The sequence below is a fragment of the Mytilinidion resinicola genome (assembly GCF_010093595.1).
Source record: "Mytilinidion resinicola strain CBS 304.34 unplaced genomic scaffold BDZ99scaffold_9, whole genome shotgun sequence".
NCBI lineage: Eukaryota > Fungi > Ascomycota > Dothideomycetes > Mytilinidiales > Mytilinidiaceae > Mytilinidion > Mytilinidion resinicola.
Window position 1 is genome coordinate 702195 of NW_022985445.1, and position 17023 is coordinate 719217.

Consider the following 17023-nt stretch of genomic DNA (forward strand, 5'->3'; position numbering starts at 1 on the left):
ATGCGCCCGCCGGTGCACTTGAAGATGGTTTTCATGTCGTCCATTCCTATTGAGGAGCCTTGACAGTTTGTCGCCTGGAAAATAGTCTCTCCTTTCCTGAATTGAAGCCTCTGGAGTCACCTTGATGGTGTGGGAATTGAAAGAATGTGATCAGAAGGGTTAGCGTCCTTGGCTGTCGGTGAAGGTGAAGTCAAAAACGATAAATCGAGACGTTCATTCACGCAACAATCATCACCACACAACAATGCTGCGCAGGCGCAACTACGTTATACCGTCCCCGACATTCAAATAATTTGCCGCCCATACAGCAATAGGACCTAGGGTTCCATGGACACTAGCACAAGCTTCCTCTTGCACTGACCTTCGCTATACCCTCCAACGTCCCCTTGAACCCACTACGCGCTCTCCCTCCAACAATCACAATACAGAAGCCTCCGAGAAGAGTCACTCCGCGACATGAGTGGGGCATTCCGCTCCATCCATAAATTGAAGGTCCGGGCCATCATACCCTCCTACACGACCAAATATAGCTCCGTCTACGCCTGGAACCAAATCCTTGACGATCGATCTCACCCCCTCTACGGAACGACTGTCCGGCGCTACAAGCAACGAGATACTTCGGGTTTATGGTGGTCGGTCACTACACCAACTCATGGAAAGAAGAGGGTTGTAAGATCGTGGGTGTGCAGAAGGATTCGACAAGCATTCCGCGAGGCACTTGAGGCTCGGGGACTGGACAAAGATGGTAAAGGCGTGGCCGGAACAGGCGGTGCAGGATCAAACGATAAGGCCCGCAGGCAGAAGTTGCTAAATCTTTACGGCACACTACGGATTGGTGCGCATGATCAAGCTTCTACGGCAAAATATGAGGAGCTTCGCCAGGAGTGTGATGTACTGGTCAGCGCACTTTTGAGCGCTTGCTCCCGTGGCAAGGAGACAGTCGACTCAAGGTCGGTAATTCCTCAATACAGACCTCGCGGGGGTCGTCCGAGCAGCTTCAGCGCTGCTGGCCCTATGTCACTGGCAGACGCAATGGCTCCCGGTGTTCCGCATAGAAAGAGGCAAAGACCACAACAGAGAAACTGAAGGCATTCACGATATAGCCGATGGAGCTAATTGCACAAGACGTCTGTTTGACCTCGATGTTTATTGAGCAGTCACAATATACATACTTCAGCTTATAAGGCCACCTCAAACCTTTTCATCATACGATCTAATTAACGACCTATAAAGCTGTGCTATGTTATACCCAGCTCTCCGTGGGCACACTATTCAAATTCGGAGTTAATGTATATTACCAAATTCTAAATCTTCTCCCTTCGTTATCCATTGTGCACAAGTCTAACCACGAACGACGTGTACCTTTTGCCAGCCAAAGGGTCGCGACTTGGGACAGACGGGAGGTCATGCGCAGATTCGGTGCAGACGTGCCGGTTGAGGGGGTCTGCCAGTATGTTTTGAGGAAGACTGAATTGAACCCTTTAAATGATTGATGCAAGCGCAACAATGAAGAAGGATGGGACAAACTTTCACCTTTTACACGCTCTAAATTGGACCTGCGAAAGACGTTTCAGACTATGAATACTTCCTGATCGTTTTGGGGGCTACTGTACGGGGTTGGAGGCCTCCTGAGAGTGGAAAAATCTCCTATAGGTGATGTTATGTTCTGCACGCCCTCAATTGGACGAGCGAACTGCAGCACCCTTCGACATGCACGCCAAGGTTGTCTTGCAGCACAGCCGTGCACTTCAATAACCTCATAAAGGCTGCTGCCTTCCCGAAACCTTCAACATCATTGCTACCAGCTATGGCCTCAATAGCATGGCCATCGCCACCACCAACACCACCACCACATCTTCCCAATCCACGACCGCGTGCCCTAACTCTACCGCTTATTCAAATTGCTGACATTCCCCAGCACACAGCGGCCCAGTCTTCTTCTCTCCTTCTCCAGCGCCTGCCCCTTGAGCTCCGGCAGGAGATATGGAGGCTCGTCTTGGGTGGGTCTACGATTTACTTTTGCCATGCGGATGGTTCAAAGTTCTCCGGTCATGTGTGTGATGGTCCTGGGCATGCGTGCTTTTTTGGCGGCAGCGTGAGGACTAGTGGTGCCAATCGGGCAAAACGGCTTCCACTACTGCTAACCTGCCGGCAAATGTAAGTTCACTGCTCTAATTTCCGTGAATAGTTCTTTCTTTTGAGAGAAGCCGTCAGGCAGACACCGCTCACGGCTACCGCTGAAATCTCATATAGTTATACGGAGGGTATAGATCTGCTTTATGCCAACACTACTTTCAACATTGACGAAGGACCGTTTTTCCAAGACACGCTCGCAGAACTCCCGCAGCTGCTTCTCCCGCAGCGTCTTGCTTGCATTCGCTCGCTGAATCTCAGACGGTCCATCCAGACCGTTCGCCATGACGTGACCAAAACTGTCGGTTTTCCAACATCACGCTGGGAAACTCTCTGGGAAATTATCGCAAGCATGCGCCAACTTCAGCACTTGTCTGTAGACTTTTTCGAAGATGATTTCCTCCACGGCTGGGGAGACACGGCAATTCTGGAAAGTGAACACGCCCCCCTAGAAGAGCTTATTATTGCGCCTATAGAGGAAATGCCTGTGCTATTGAAGTCATTCTACCTGTCGGTACCATGGCCGGTTACTCGAGAAGTGGAGATAGCGGGAAAGAGGTGGAGGATTCAAACTTCGAACAGAGATTGGGCAGGTTTTTGATGACTCGAACTACAGCACCCGTACAAACGGCTGGGCGCGCCTGATTGCCACCGTCTGAGGTACTCCGGCATAGTCTCAGAAGTCCGAGCAGGATATAAAGCTCTCGAGGACGCAAAGCTCTCGAGGATGCAAATCAGACAAATTTCAGAAATACCTCATCATTCTACTGTTTTGGATGATTCAGTACAGCATGAAAGGCCTCGGAAAGATATAGACTCTCGAGGCGCTGCATTGAGCGGAGGAAAAGGATTTAGGGCTGCTCCGGACTGCGCTGCGTTGTCTTGTACATCTCATCTGGATTTCTGGTGAAGCAAGGAAGGGTCTCAGACAGTGGCCAGCAGGGGTGCACAGACTTCTGTGCAGGCAGTGTATGCTGTGTACCTAAGTCTGATTCCGAGATTCGCTCTCATTCCACGTTTTTCTATTTCGAATTGCAATCATGACACAGGAAGAGGCCAAAGTGATATTCGTAGCGTTTAAAAATCTATCAAAGCGTATCTAACCCCAATTCGCCGTTCGCTATGCTTCTGAAAACCCATACACTCTATGCTCCCGTTTTGACCATGAAGATCTGTAGTGATGTTAGCACCGAAATCAAATCGATAGGTATAAAATTATGCGTACCTCTCGTAAGGCCCTTGGGTCCATCGATGCCATCTTCTTCTGCCGAATATATCGCTGCCTGACAGCGTGTCGCCCGCCCGCCATACTGTATGCCGGATTGGTGGTTGGCAATGCCAGCTTCTTGACTTCTTCAGCTTCATCTTCTTCTGAGGATGATGATTGAGCTCTAGATGGCGTAGATGTGCCGGTGGTAGAAATGGACGCGGAGCCAGCTTTCGCTGCTTTTCGTTCCGCCTTCTTAAGCCGACGTGCCTCTTTCAAGGCCCGCTTCTCGGCTTTCCTCCGCTTCTTTTCCGCCTTCTCGTCTGAGGCTGTGGGGGTAGTTGTTGTGGACTCAGAGGGTGTTTCGTCGGCATCACTCTCTTTCTGCTTCCGCCGTTTCTTCTCCTTCTTGTTTTTAGATTTCGAGTCAGCCTCTAAGCCCTCTTCAGACGCATCCGCAACAGCAGCAGCTGCAAGATCATCCTTCCCCTGCTTTCTCCGAACCTTCTTCTCCGGCCTCGCACTCTCCCCATCCCCCTCCTCTCCTCTCTTCCTCTTCTCTCCCTGCACCAGCCTCTCAATCTTATCCCCAACCAAGAACCCCCCACTCACAAACCTCATACTGCCCCACCTCCGACTCGTAAACACCTTGATCTCCAAATCCTCCCTCTTCTTCTGCTCCTCCTTCAACACCGTCTCATCCTTCCCGTTCAGCCGCCCCAACACGCCCTCGAACCCGCCAAGCCCAAACCGCTCCACCGCCTCCTTGCCCCGCTTCGCGCCGAGCCCGAGATTGTCGTCTTTTAGGAAAACGCGGATGTGCGATGCGTTGGCGGCGGTGTAGTGTTCGGCATGCGCGGCGTCGATGGCGCCAAGATAGGCGCCGGGTGTCCAGCCTTGGGAGGTGAGGATGCGGTGGCCGAAGCGGTCGGTGTTGCGGGACCAGGTGGTGTTGTTTGGGTCTGCGGAGAGTTTGCTGCGGCTGGGAGGAGGTTAGTGGGGAGGACTGGGAAGATTGAAGGGGAGGAGCTACTTTTTTGGTTCGCTGAGACCCATTGTGAGGAGGAGGTTGGGGTTGTCGTGAGTTTAGTGTTGAGAGGAAGTACGAAATCTTTTTTGCTAAGATGTAGGTGGTCTGTGCGCGGCAAAACTATAAGACCGAAAGGGAAAGATTTCATCCTATTTACCATCACATCGAGGAATGAATTGCTTGCTTTCGACTAATCCCCAGCGCTAACAAGAGGTACTATGGCTCCTCCTCCTGCTGCTAAAGCTGCGCAAAAAGGCGACATGGGCCCCCCCAAAACCATACTCAAGAAAACCACTACTAAAGAGACAGCCACTCGCTCAGCAGGCATTCAGAGAGCTCGCGTCGAGAAATTCACTCAAGAGCAAGAGATCGATGAAGTCGAAACAGACACCGACAGCCCTATGGTTGAAACGCAATCGAGTTCCCTAGGATCGCAGGGTGATCCCCTTCAAGAGCTGTTCGCAAGGATGAGACGGGACGTAAGTCTGATATACATATTATGACCTCTCAACCATACTTCTATGCCTGGTCATATTCATCCCAAATATCCACTCTCGCCATCACCTTTGGTCTCCATACCACAGCTAACCCTCCCCTCTTCTCTTCCAGCGCGACAATCGCAAGAAAAACTCGCGCGCAAAACTACGCTCAGCCCACGACGCTCGCGTCACCAAAACCCGCACAACCATCACAACCTTCTTCGACGACCACGACAAAGCCCTGTACGTCCACCACTGGCCCCATTCATCCACCTCCCCCCGTAATCTGACCCTCCCCAGCACCGAAGCCCGCCAAGCCCACACAACCCGCCTCCACGAGCTCCTCGCCCGCAAAACCGCCCTCGAAGCCAAGATGGCCAGCTGCGTGCGCCGGCTGCGAGACGGCTACGTCGCGCATTCCAAGGACCTGCAGCTGGTGCTAGATGCGCGGATTGGGCAGCTTACGGGATGAAGTCTGTATCCACAAGCATCCAGTGCTTACTACCCCGCCTACGCTTTGCTATCGCCCGACAAATTCACGCTACTAGAGTTGTTAGTAGGTTTGAAGTATGGTACTAATCGTACTGGGCGCTAGCTAGTGTTTCAGGAACTGGGACTGATTCATATGTCCGTATGATCGTGTTGCTATGTTCCGGGGGGGTGTGAGCAGAATTTAAGGTTGTAAGACGCTTATCTGAGGGTACGGATATATCTGACTTGCGGATGCGAGATTGGAGAGATTGGTGTGTGGAGTTTATGATCTAGGAGTTTATGATTACGGGGATCTGGGTGCGGCTGCGTTTCAGATGCAGAATCTCAAATTATGCTACGAAAAATGGGTAAGATCGCAAGCAAATGATTAGCTTAGCTATGTTACTGAAAATGATGTAGTTACAGAATAATGATAATTACTACTATTAGTCCTACTACCCACTCACAAGTTGCCTTGTCTCTAGCATGATTCTAATCTCAAAGTCTACCCTTGTATTTATACACCAGACCAGTTCTACTGGCATACTAAACAAGGAACCAGAATCAAACCTTAGTAAAGTACAGTACGAGTACGAAAACGAACCCCAAGACGCCCGCTAGAAAAAAAGCGCGCGAAGAAAAATCGAGGTGTCCTGATATATACAACATGATTGACGGAAGAATAAGTTTACGTTCTCCAGAACTTCCAGCCCTCTCGGACTTCCTTAGCGACGCGTTGTCTCGAGCTAGCCACCCCAACCAACCGCTCAATGCCCTCGTTGCCTTCGGCGCGGAGGAACTTCTCCTGGTCAATCTCCTCGCCGCCGTCTTCCTCGTTTCCGTTGTGGAGAACGGCAGGCCAGAGCACGCCCACGCCATCGCCAGCAAGCGTGGTCTCGAACTTCTCAAAACCCTCGGTCTCAAGCGCGATTTCAAGGGTGTCGAGGATGTTGTGGGTGGTGGGTGGCTCAGACACCGCCGAGTCTATTTCGCAGTCGTCTTCGTCTGATTCGATTGTGGAGATGGAATGTGGAGCGCGAGGAGGGGGTTGAGGCTTCAGAATAGTGATGGCGCAGCCACCTCCGCCCGCACCAGTCAGTTTGGTCCAGCCAATGCCGGTGTGGTCGATCAGTTCGCGGATGCGCTCGAGCTTGGGGTGAGAGACGCCAAGAGAGACGAGGAGACCGTGGTTGATAGTGATAAGCTCGCCCAGGTGCTGTAGAGTGGCTGGGTGGGTAGGATCGAAGTCGGGAGAAGTGATCAGGGCATGCGCGGATTCTGTCACGTGGTCGATGCTGTCGAGGAGGTTCTCGGTGATGCGTGGGTGCGCAGCTTTGAGCTTTGCGACCTTTGCGACTTCGGTTGCAGTGCTTCGCGATTGGCGCGTGTTGACTAAAAGGAGAGGGAGCTCTGGAAAATTGCGGAGTGGGACCACGACAGGAGGCTTGTTGTAATCTGCCCGTTTGAATAACACGGCTTTGCCTCCCGCAGAGACGGTGTTATCCACTCCGGAGGGGTTGCCGTGAATGCACATCTCGCCAACAAATGCCCAGCGGTTGATGCGCTCGATCTGGAGGGCGCATTCTTGCGGAGGTTGGTCCTGGTGGGGTCCGCTGAGAGCCCGGATTTGGAGAAGCAGTGCTGCACTAAGACAGACGGCAATGGTAGCACTACTGCCCAAGCCAGCGCCAATTGGGATTGTGGAGCGGAGAGTATATATGCAGGGCGCGGACTTTTGCGACCCTAGGGAGAGGAAAAGGTACAAGAAGGACGAGGCCGAAGACTGGTGTCTCTTTCGATCCGACTCGGGGAGCTTTGTAGAGACGCATGCGATGAATGGCTGCATGGCAGCCACGAGATCAGGGTCGAGGGAGGTGACGAGATCGTAGTAATACTTCTTCTTCTTGGGATGGGAAAAGGCGGCCCATGGCAGGTCGTCTATATTCCAGGCATGGTCCAGACTGATGTCCGGGAATCGCAGAGTGACCGTTCGTCGCGACTTGGAGAGGAAGCTAACGTGGAGGTAGGAACGCAAGGAGATTGAAGCCGCAATCGCAGCCTAACCAGTGTCAGTTGAGACGCGACCCCGTCAATTGAGGACACTCACTTTGCCGTGAACCACGGCATGCTCGCCGTACACGATGACCTTCCCTGGCGCGGAGACCATGAAGGGGGGCATCATGGGCACGGAGGGTCTCCGAATGTGTATAGGGCGAACGGGCTGGACTTGGAGGCTGTTGACCTTGGACACGCCGGAGCGGTCAGGCAGCGTAAGATTTGGGGCCATGATGTCGTCGATGGGCGAGGGAGGTTCTGGCGTCTGGGTGCCGTTGCTCACGGTGGAGGGCGAGTCCGAGTTCCTTTCTTCTTGGTCGGACTGCTGCGACTTTTGCGAGTGCTGACGGCTGTGGCCATCGGATTGGCCCCTGCGCCGCAATGGAGAAGTGGTCGTCATGTCGGCGCGCAACTGGGTCGGGTAGCCGCTGTGGAGCATCAGTTCGACGGCGGAGTGCGCGTGTATTGTAGGAGAGGCGGAGCGGGCGAAGGAGTGAATAGGAGTGGTGATGCTAGCTGGGAAATGTAAAGGCTAATCGTCAGTGTACTGTACCCAAACCGGGTTCGAGGCGGCCCTTTTGAAGGCAGTGATCGCCGACAGGGATAGGCTTCTGCTGCAGGAACGATCCCCACACAGTCGGAGCCGTCCACTGTTTCAAAGCTTCGTCTGACAGCCGTTGGGTGGCTGGTGAGATCTTTCTCACGGTGGACAAGAAAGTGCAGAGGGGCGACGTTTCGCAGTAGGATTGCAGTACAAAGGCCTCGGGGGCTCAGCTGGGGACGGTGCGTCTTTTGTTACAGCCCCAGTGCTATTGGCCGCGTGTTCCTGCGCTCGCCCCTGCCCGTTATATTCCCTCGTTGCCAAAAGAGACGACACAGCGGATACACCGGCACGAGCCGATATCTGGCTATCTGCCTCCAGGGCTGACACCGCCCTCAACTCCATGGTGTCTGAGAGAGTTCACAACATGATGTTCCATGCTGTGCTTCCACGAATACACCAGTCCACGGGCCATGACGCGTGCAAAGGTACAAAGAGACACCAGCACGGAAACTAGCCCTATGATTTATAAATACCATGGTCACGTGATGCGAGGTGGGATGCTCACAATGCCCCGTTGTTGGGCCTGGCCTATAGCGGGGCTGACAGGCTACTAGGATTGGCAAGGGAATCTTCGACACAACCTCTGTTGCCATACACCCTACAATTCTACCTGCACGTGATGCTGTCTCGTCTGCCACCTTCTCACCCATATCTCAATTTGCGTCAGGTTTCGCCCCTGATCGATTATGCTTGCCTCTTCCAAGTCGTGAGATTGTTGCGAATAAGGCGAATGTGGTTCTTACAATGATGCAAAACATTACGACAGGTATAGGAAGTGGACTGGCCATCTCTGGGAGCACAAAGGTGACTGGTGGGTGTCTGGTGAAACGAGGTGCTGGGTAGCCATGGTCAATTGTGCTAGATGGCGGTAGTCTCGTCTGGTTTCTGTGCCGTCTGTACAAGGTGTCTCGTTATATCCCTGTCACCTCTTTCTGGAATATCAGCAATTTACATTCGGCTCTTCTAGCCTAGTTCCCACTTTGAAATCCTACTAATTATACGTGGCATAAGCTAGGGCGGCACTAGATTCTAGAGCTTCACTTCCCCATAAAAGATCCCATTGCAGGTTCGTGCTCGCTCCTATACCACTAGTGATGGTGCTTTATGACATTTGTCGATAATATTTGAGCATCATCTCCGGGCACCGCCGCCTGAGGTAACCCAACAAGTTCACAGGCCGTTAAGAATGATAGAGATGCGTTTCGTTCAGAGCTTCGAAAAACATATTGATATAATCCGATCGGTAGCAGACTATTGCATCTTTGTCCACGTGATGCTTAATAACCGCCCTTGGTGACAATGCAGGCCAAAAGCGCCCGAAACGCGTCGTGGACTTTCAATCGAGTCCTAATACTGCTCGGGAATATGCAAGGACTTCAGGATCACAAAAAATGTGTAGAAATTCTGACTGTTGAGTTCTGTGAATGTGTGGTGTTTTTCCCTGTGACCACTGCCCTTGAGCCCGTCAAACTCGTTCCTGACTTAATCCCCGAATAATAAGCCTGGATACGACATCTGATTGGCCGTTTTTATCTGTTTCAGATAACTGTGTGACAGCCCTGCCGCCTTGTCAGCGGGCCACGCCGGCCCCTCAAGTCTCGGAAACGGGAAACAGTGTCCTCACCTAGGCGCTGGCGATAGTTCATACCCTCACCAACTTTATCACTGAACATGATTCAGTCCTTTCTCCAGGTAATTATGCACCCCACTGCGCGCAATGGAACATCGCTAACTCTCCACAGCGTCTAGCACGCTGGCTGGACCGCCCATTCTTCCCGTGGAAGAAGCTGGTCATCGGCTTCTCACTCGCGGAATTCGCTCTCGAGAATTGGCTTCTTTTCCGCCAGTACCGCGTTCTATCCAAGACTTCCCAGCCCAAAGCCTTGGAAAACGAAATTGATAAGCCTACCTTCAATAAGAGCCAGGTTCGTCTCAACAATCTGATGTTGCTGCCTCACGCTGACCTGGGTCTTTATAGGAATATGGCCGCGCCAAAGCCAAGTTCGGCTTCTTCTCATCCCTCTTCAACCAAGCCAAGGGCCTCGCTGTGATCTGGTACGATGTCTATCCCAAGGTTTGGGCCGTCGCCGGCCTACTCCTTACCCGCTACGCGCCGGAACGCTTCTCGGGAGAAATCACACAATCACTCGTCTTCGTCTTCCTATTCAGCCTCATAGATACCTTTGCCGGCATGCCCTTCTCATACTACCACAGCTTCGTTCTGGAGCAGAAGTTTGGCTTCAACAAGATGACGGTCAAGCTCTGGATAACGGACATGCTCAAGAGTCAGGCGCTTACCATTGCCTTTGGTGTCCCTATCGGCAGTGCTTTCTTGTCCATTATCAAAAAGACTGGTCAGGGCTTCTTCTATTACCTGTGGGTTTTCATGCTAGTAGTCCAGGTCTCCGCGATTACTATCTACCCTATCTTCATTGTCCCGCTGTTCAACAAGCTCGAGCCGCTGAAGGCAGGTGCACTGAAAGACGGCGTAGAAGCACTTGCCTCTAAACTCCAATTTCCATTGGGTGAACTACAAGTCATTGATGGTAGCAAGCGGAGCTCTCATAGCAATGCCTATTTCACTGGACTTCCGTGGAAAAAGAAGATTGTTATCTACGACACTCTTCTAGAGAAGAGCTCTGACAAGGAAGTCGAGGCTGTCCTCGCACACGAACTTGGTCACTGGAAAATGGGGCACACTACAAAGCTTCTCCTGATCAGCCAGGTTCATTTGTTTTACACATTCTCTCTATTCTCCGTCTTCATCAACAATAACTCGCTCTACGAGTCCTTTGGTTTCCACAAGCAGCGTCCTGTTTTCATCGGTTTCCTGCTCTTCAATGAGATACTCTCGCCAACTGATTCAATGATCAAGCTGATAATGAACATCTTGACTCGGAGCATGGAGTATGAAGCTGGTATGCTGGTTTTCGAAGATACTCATTGAATCGCGCTAACTTTTTCTCCAGATGCGTTCGCCGTCAAGCTAGGCTATAGCGCGGAGCTTGGCTCTTCGTTGATCAAGCTTCAAATCCAAAACCTGTCGAGCATGGACGCGGATTGGCTGTACTCGAGTTTCCACTACTCTCATCCCATCTTGACTGAGCGGTTGAAGGCGATGAGCTGGGTCAGCGAGTCGAAGGTGGTGGATAAATCGGCGGATAATGAGAAACCCTTGCAGGCGAATGATATAGAGCTGTAGTCCTGGACCATGGTTTGGAGATGAAGCAGGTGTCCAGCTTCCAAAATATTGGAATTAAAAGCCGCTTTGGCATCGATTTGCAACGCCGCCTAATACTCACAACCCTTTGCGTGATCTTGCCGTGCCATATCGCCGAATTGTGTCGTTATAGTACTGCCAACCTCGATTTTGAAGTCTCAGCCCTGCGTTTTCGCCTTCTTCTGCCTCAGCATTTCTTTCTCTCTCTTTTTCTTCTCCTCCCGTTCTTTCTTCGCTTTCTTCCTGGCCGCCTTATCCAGTTTCGGTACCTCCACATGCTCCACAACCACCGGCTCCTCAACCCCATCGGCCACAAAGTTCGATCTATCCTCGATCTCCCCAATTATCGGCCCCTGCTCTCTCTGATACTCCTCAATATCCTGCCAGCCTTCCTCAGCCTGCTTCACCGTCCTCTTCCCATTCAGCGCCTTGCCCACCACTGCATCCTCTAGTCCAGCTTCTGCTCCAGCTTTCGCATCTTCTTCTTCCAGCACCTCCAAATCTGGTTCCATGTGCTCGCCCCGCAACCCAGCTTCCACGCGCCTCAGGTTGTGTAGCACGACACCACCCATTGGGCCAGCAGAGGTCGCGAACTGCACGCCTGCTGTGCTGAGAAGGCCGTCTGGGTGTAAATGGGGAGATGTTTCGGTTGCGACAAGGTAGGCGGTGAGGAGGGAGTGCGCTTCAGTGGTGGAGAGTGGCCGCGAGGCGTGCGCGCGGTGAGGAGGGTGTGCGGTTTCCATTTTGTGAAATTATCCTAGGTAGAAAAAGCTTTTGAAGTATAGCCAGGCCGATTTGCGCGTGGTATTCAAGAAATACGTGTGGGTGATGTGTCGGGAGTGCAAACAAAAAAGTCGAAGACCAGGTTCCGTAGAAATTTTGGTGCTTGGCCCTTTTCGACCTCGAACTTCGGGAGAGCGACCTCCACATCCATAAATCAACGACACCCATCCACACGCTCACTCTACCACCCCAATCCACAAGCGAGGGCTCCATCACACACCATGCAGTCTCTACGCTGCGTCCGCCTTCTCGCGCGCCCAACATCTCGAATCTCAACGCCGCAAACGTACTGCTCTCCCGTCCGTCTCATCAGCCCCCAGACTAACAGCACACCAGCATTGTCACATCTCGAGCCTTCTCTCTCCTCTCTCCGCGCCGTCCTCAGCTTCTCCCTTGCTCCTGCAACGCGATCACACCCTCTACAACTCCCTCCGCCGTCACGGCCGCCGACGGCACCGTGCTCGACCTCCTCCCGAAGATATCTGCGCATCCTTCCCTGGTATCGTCGCAGGTGCGATGTGGGCCCCGAGATACGTTTAGTCCGAGTCACCGGGTGCGGAAGCGGAGACATGGGTTTCTGGCACGGCTGAGGAGTCGGGGCGGGCGGAAGATTTTGATGAGGAGGAAGTTGAAGGGGAGGCAGGCGCTGACGCATTAGTGCGGTGTTTACTGTTTCAAGAAAGGCAGGATATTACTCGAGGGGTTGAAGATAGCATTGTTCAATTTCCGCATATTAGGTGCGCGAGTGTATATCAGGAAGCGGTGTATTATACGGGCATATTGGTCCTCCTCCACAAGCATCCTTTTCGAATTCAGAAATAGGTGATATATGGACGTTGTTTGGAGCTACGGAAGACTATGAGCTGAGCGTGAATTGAATACTCGCAGTTGGTCGCGTAAGATTATTGAACTACGATGGGTCCACGCGGTGTGCACGCCGCGTCTATCAAAATCGATTTCACACGGTTAGATTCGTAACTCTTGTTAACATTAACCCACATGACGTCCTCCGCATGCCTCAGCGTATAACATCCAACCCCCTTTCGGACCGCTTGTTTATCACTCAACTCGTCTTGGACTCATACACAACAGTTCTTCGGAGAGGATAGAGGGAAGGTTTGGACAGCGTACTTACTAACTTCTAACCATATTCTAGGCCTTTTCTATGTGGTAAGTAATCCTCTAGCTTTCGCTCAGAATCTCTCGACAACACCAATCCCTCCTCAGGCGAACACAGGAATAGCAACCCCATCATCAAGCGGATCATTAAACCTCAGCCCCTTATCCAACCCACTAATCGCCTCAATCTCCTCCTCCGAAAGCGTGAACCCTGTTACATCCAAATTCTGCTCCAACCGCGTCTTATTACTACTCTTCGGAATCACCGCCACGCCCCTCTGCGTACTCCACCTCAACAACACCTGCGCCGGCGTCTTCTCGTGCGCCGCCGCCACCTTCTTAATCACCTCCTGCTCCGTCAACGGCACCGCGTTCTTCGCGCGGGGGTTATCCAGCTCGAGAAAGCTCAACGACCCAAACGAGCTATACGCCGTGATCTGCACACCATTACTCCTCGCAAACTTCACCAACGGCTCCTGCGTCAGGTACGGATGGTGCTCTATCTGCAGCACCGCGGGCCTGATCTTCGCATAGTTGAAAAGATCGCTAAGCGTCTGCCCATTATAGTTGCTGACCCCAATACTCCTCACCAGGCCCTGCGCAACCACGTCCTCCATCGCGTGCCACGTCGCCTCGAGCGTCGCGGTGCCCGGCGCGAACTCGTCGCTCCACGCGCTGGGGTACCGCACGGCGGGGTCGACGTAGGCCATCGCGAAGGGGAAGTGGATGTAGTAGAGGTCGAGGTAGTCGAGCTGCAGGTCGGCGAGCTGGCGCTTGAGGATGGGCCCCACGTGCGCTGGGTCGTGGAAGGTGCACCAGAGCTTCGAGACGATGAAGAGGTCGGCGCGGGTGACGAGGCCGTCTTTGAAGGCGCGCGCGAAGCCGCGGCCGACTTCTTTCTCGTTGCCGTAGACTTGGGGGTGGGTGTTAGAGGATGGCTGTAGGGACGGATTGGGGGGGATGTATGTACTCGCGGCGCCGTCGAAACAGCGGTAGCCGGTTTTGATGGCTTCGTAGACGAGGTCGGGGGCGACGGCTCCGTCGACTTTCCAGAGGCCGAGGCCGACGAGGGGCCTTGGGGGTGGGTTAGCTGTGGCTCTGATGTGGTAACTTGGGGTTTCGCACATTTCATGTCCGCTGTTGAGCTTGACTGTGGAAGACGACATGGTCGAGATCTAATCTTGAGCGTCTCTCCAAGATGAGAAGAGTTCTATTGAGAAGAGAGACAGCAAGAGGAGAGTGAGCTGGATGAAGTATGATGTAGATTGATTGAAAAGTGGGTTTCAAGTTGATATAGTACTGGTCGACTTGAATGCCACGAGAGCTTTTGTACCGTGGTGGTCCGCATTACCACATCGAGTAGTTCCCGGCGTAGGGCTGGAATGCCCGGTTTTAGACTGCTTAGAGCTCCATTGTGCTATTGAAATGGCCCAATAGCCTTGAGCAATGTGGAGAACTGACCTGCATCTACCTACCGAGTTCTGCGACGCTGAAATGGTACATCATTTTAACTAGGAAGGTCTAGCGTAGTGAAGCTGGTGAGATTGAGATTGATATTACATATAAGCGTTCGAAGCTTAGGTCTCAAGGGATGCACAAATGGTCAAGCCGACATGTATGAATATGGGTGCAGAGAGTTATGCCTACACTAGTTCATCTCTGTTCAGTCCCCGCTCTTGAGATTTGGCACGTGATATCAAGCCGCCACTAGTCTGATCATGGTTCTGGTATCAAATGTCGCGCGATGACGGTCTCAAATCAGGATCCTCGTTTTCTGCTTCATTTTTAGGGCCAGTGGGCTCTAAGATACCATTCCTCAGCTAGACACCGGCAGCGCTAGTCAAAACAGTATAGTGTCGTTGCGCGTCGTCTAGATTTGAAGAACGTTCTGAGCTTAGATGTTTGATAGCATTGAACTACCTCTATCCCAAACTTTTCAGTCTACGCCACAATCAGGAAGTCCATTCATTCATTACCCATACATCGTTTCAACCTGACTGCCTTAAAAAAAGGCCCAAAATGCCGCCCCCTCTTCTCTATCCCCTCACGACGTTCTCGAATTGTCAATCTTCATAACCAAGATGTCGCACGCGCCCACATCTGTCAACTCATCCATGGCCGTGGCGATCCGTTTCCGCTCCACCATGACTTGGACCGCGACCCAGCCCTCTTCTTCGAGCGAATTGATGGTCGGGGCGCGCTTGCCAGGGGTGATGGTGCAGGCTGCTTCGATCTTGGGGCGCTCGATGTTGTACGTGCAGAGGACGTATTTTTGGGCGGCTGTAGTGATGGCGGGGTTTAGATGGGGTTTTGAGATTTGACAAATTAGATAGAAAAGATAGAAAAGATAGACGACTCTGTGTTATGGGGTGGTCAAGACGGTCGACCGACGTACACGGGACCCGAGGCTTCTAAAATGTATCGAGGGGCTTCGGAAAGTGACAGATGAAAGAAAACAAAGCTTTGACAAGGAAGAGGAAAAGAAGATACTCACTTATTACTCCTTCGATTCGCGAAGCGATCAAATCAACAAGTTTGGGGTCTGAGGGGTGCTTTGACTTGATGAGAACAGCGGTAGACTCGACGACGGTGGAGATTGCTTTGAGGCCCGCTGCTCGCATTGTTTCGCCGGATTCTATCGATTATTAGCAAAAAGCGTCTTTTTAGGAGAAACTTTTTGGGTCATCTTACCAACTAAATCCACAATGCCGTCCGCTACACCGAGTGCGCACGCAGCCTCCACGCTTCCCCCGACATATTTGATTTTCGTCAGGAGCTTCGCCTTCCCATCCCCGTTGGTAACACCCCCGGAGCCGTTCGCCTTCGCCTCTAGCTCTCTGAAATATTGCTCCGTGAGATTCGTAAAGCTAGTAACGACATTCTTCCCAATCAGGTCCTCCGGCTTCTGAAGTTCCCCCTTTTGCGGAACTTGCACTTGTAGACTGCACTTTCCGAAGTCCAGATCCAACACTTCCGTCACACCTGTGGTCTCTGTCGGAGGTGAAACAACCTCATGTTCCCCCACTTGGTCCCGTCCCGTTATCCCAAGATCGACACGGCCTTCGCCGACAAAGGTGGGAATGTCTGCTGCAGGGAGGAAGACAAGCGCGATGGAGAGGTTCTTGACCAGAGCGATGTCTAGTCGTGAGTGTCGGTGGAATTGGATGTCGGAGCCTTTGAGGAGGTCAAGACACGCCTGGTGCAAACGGCCCTCTGTTTCAACCACAAGAGTTAGCAATTGGCTACGCAGAGGCAAATTGTTGCAGGTTTGACAAGCACGCAATGGAGCGGAGGGACTGACTCTTAGGCACAGCGAACAAAAGCCGATCGTTCAGACTATCCACCAAAAGGTCAGTCAAGTGCGGTAGAGAGCGTGAGGGCCGTCTTGCAGCCGGAACAACGCCATTGCTCACAGTCATGGTGGAATGAAAGGGTGAAGAGGGTGGGGAAGCACGAGAACTCACGAATTGACTAGATCCATTGTGACCTTATTCAAACTCCGCGATCTCCTGGGGTGCTGTCGCACGGCGCGGCTACCAGCTTCTCTGGCTTCTCCGGTGGCTGCAGGTGATCCACGTAGTTGGGGCTAATTGGCCGCAGAGGGGGTTTTCCTAAGATATGCGTCGGGCGTGCAGGCAATATACTGATGGTGTCTTATGCAACGATATTGCTTGCGTCGTGCTGCTCGTAGCGGGGCGTAAGAAGTGGGCTGTAAGGCGTGAGTCAAGCTTCGAAAACACCACGTGCGGGGGGCGAATGGGTTTGTTTGAGCGCGGCGGGGGGCAGCCCTAGAATAGTCTGTGTAGGGAAAAAGCAATTGAGTCCAATAAGAGTCAGAATCACGAGGGAGTGAAAGAGGTGGTGGTGGTGGTGTCCGAAATGCGGAATAAAGGCCCTCTCGTCCAATAAGGTGGGGGCGTGC

The 17023-nt window shown here is 52.5% G+C and overlaps 10 protein-coding genes across 10 annotated transcripts; 5 read left to right on the plus strand and 5 right to left on the minus strand.

Moving 5' to 3' along the window:
• Positions 1–41: 41 nt before the first annotated feature.
• BDZ99DRAFT_462699 (uncharacterized protein) lies at positions 42–1551 on the plus strand. The gene has a single exon (XM_033719911.1). The coding sequence runs from the start codon at positions 457–459 to the stop codon at positions 1084–1086; it is 630 nt and encodes a 209-aa protein (XP_033577049.1). The 5' UTR covers positions 42–456; the 3' UTR covers positions 1087–1551.
• Positions 1552–1807: 256 nt separating this feature from the next.
• BDZ99DRAFT_476301 (uncharacterized protein) lies at positions 1808–2734 on the plus strand (the record flags this gene model as incomplete). The annotated part of the gene is made up of 2 exons (XM_033722048.1): positions 1808–2157; positions 2254–2734. 2 exons carry the CDS (start codon positions 1808–1810, stop codon positions 2732–2734), a joined length of 831 nt encoding a protein of 276 aa, XP_033577050.1.
• A 411-nt stretch (positions 2735–3145) lies between these two features.
• On the minus strand, positions 3146–4418 carry BDZ99DRAFT_508658 (uncharacterized protein). Its single transcript, XM_033724344.1, has 3 exons — positions 4374–4418; positions 3359–4322; positions 3146–3305 (listed from the first exon to the last, which is right to left on the minus strand). The coding sequence occupies exons 1-3, from the start codon at positions 4394–4396 to the stop codon at positions 3279–3281; spliced, it is 1014 nt and encodes a 337-aa protein (XP_033577051.1). The 5' UTR covers positions 4397–4418; the 3' UTR covers positions 3146–3278.
• Positions 4419–4537: 119 nt separating this feature from the next.
• Positions 4538–5779, plus strand: BDZ99DRAFT_462701 (uncharacterized protein). Its single transcript, XM_033719912.1, has 3 exons — positions 4538–4849; positions 4980–5092; positions 5150–5779. Exons 1-3 carry the CDS (start codon positions 4589–4591, stop codon positions 5319–5321), a joined length of 546 nt encoding a protein of 181 aa, XP_033577052.1. The 5' UTR covers positions 4538–4588; the 3' UTR covers positions 5322–5779.
• BDZ99DRAFT_442582 (mevalonate kinase) lies at positions 5690–7776 on the minus strand (the record flags this gene model as incomplete). Its single annotated transcript, XM_033717816.1, has 2 exons — positions 5690–7379; positions 7428–7776. Coding segments are annotated over 2 exons (1720 nt in total), but the record flags the coding sequence as incomplete, so codon positions are not given.
• A 1874-nt stretch (positions 7777–9650) lies between these two features.
• On the plus strand, positions 9651–11181 carry BDZ99DRAFT_520182 (CaaX prenyl protease; the record flags this gene model as incomplete). Its single annotated transcript, XM_033725501.1, has 4 exons — positions 9651–9671; positions 9722–9904; positions 9958–10897; positions 10949–11181. The coding sequence occupies 4 exons, from the start codon at positions 9651–9653 to the stop codon at positions 11179–11181; spliced, it is 1377 nt and encodes a 458-aa protein (XP_033577054.1).
• BDZ99DRAFT_304198 (uncharacterized protein) lies at positions 11134–12064 on the minus strand. Its single transcript, XM_033714211.1, has one exon. It carries the CDS (start codon positions 11940–11942, stop codon positions 11358–11360), a length of 585 nt encoding a protein of 194 aa, XP_033577055.1. The 5' UTR covers positions 11943–12064; the 3' UTR covers positions 11134–11357.
• Positions 12065–12118: 54 nt separating this feature from the next.
• BDZ99DRAFT_416215 (uncharacterized protein) lies at positions 12119–12957 on the plus strand. The gene is made up of 2 exons (XM_033716779.1): positions 12119–12268; positions 12319–12957. Exons 1-2 carry the CDS (start codon positions 12204–12206, stop codon positions 12638–12640), a joined length of 387 nt encoding a protein of 128 aa, XP_033577056.1. The 5' UTR covers positions 12119–12203; the 3' UTR covers positions 12641–12957.
• BDZ99DRAFT_416217 (putative NAD(P)H-dependent D-xylose reductase xyl1) lies at positions 12868–14695 on the minus strand. The gene is made up of 3 exons (XM_033716780.1): positions 14227–14695; positions 14072–14175; positions 12868–14014 (listed from the first exon to the last, which is right to left on the minus strand). Exons 1-3 carry the CDS (start codon positions 14265–14267, stop codon positions 13206–13208), a joined length of 954 nt encoding a protein of 317 aa, XP_033577057.1. The 5' UTR covers positions 14268–14695; the 3' UTR covers positions 12868–13205.
• A 37-nt stretch (positions 14696–14732) lies between these two features.
• On the minus strand, positions 14733–16958 carry BDZ99DRAFT_462707 (HisG-domain-containing protein). The gene is made up of 5 exons (XM_033719913.1): positions 16566–16958; positions 16403–16437; positions 15793–16314; positions 15596–15736; positions 14733–15381 (listed from the first exon to the last, which is right to left on the minus strand). The coding sequence occupies exons 1-5, from the start codon at positions 16580–16582 to the stop codon at positions 15146–15148; spliced, it is 951 nt and encodes a 316-aa protein (XP_033577058.1). The 5' UTR covers positions 16583–16958; the 3' UTR covers positions 14733–15145.
• Positions 16959–17023: the final 65 nt, after the last annotated feature.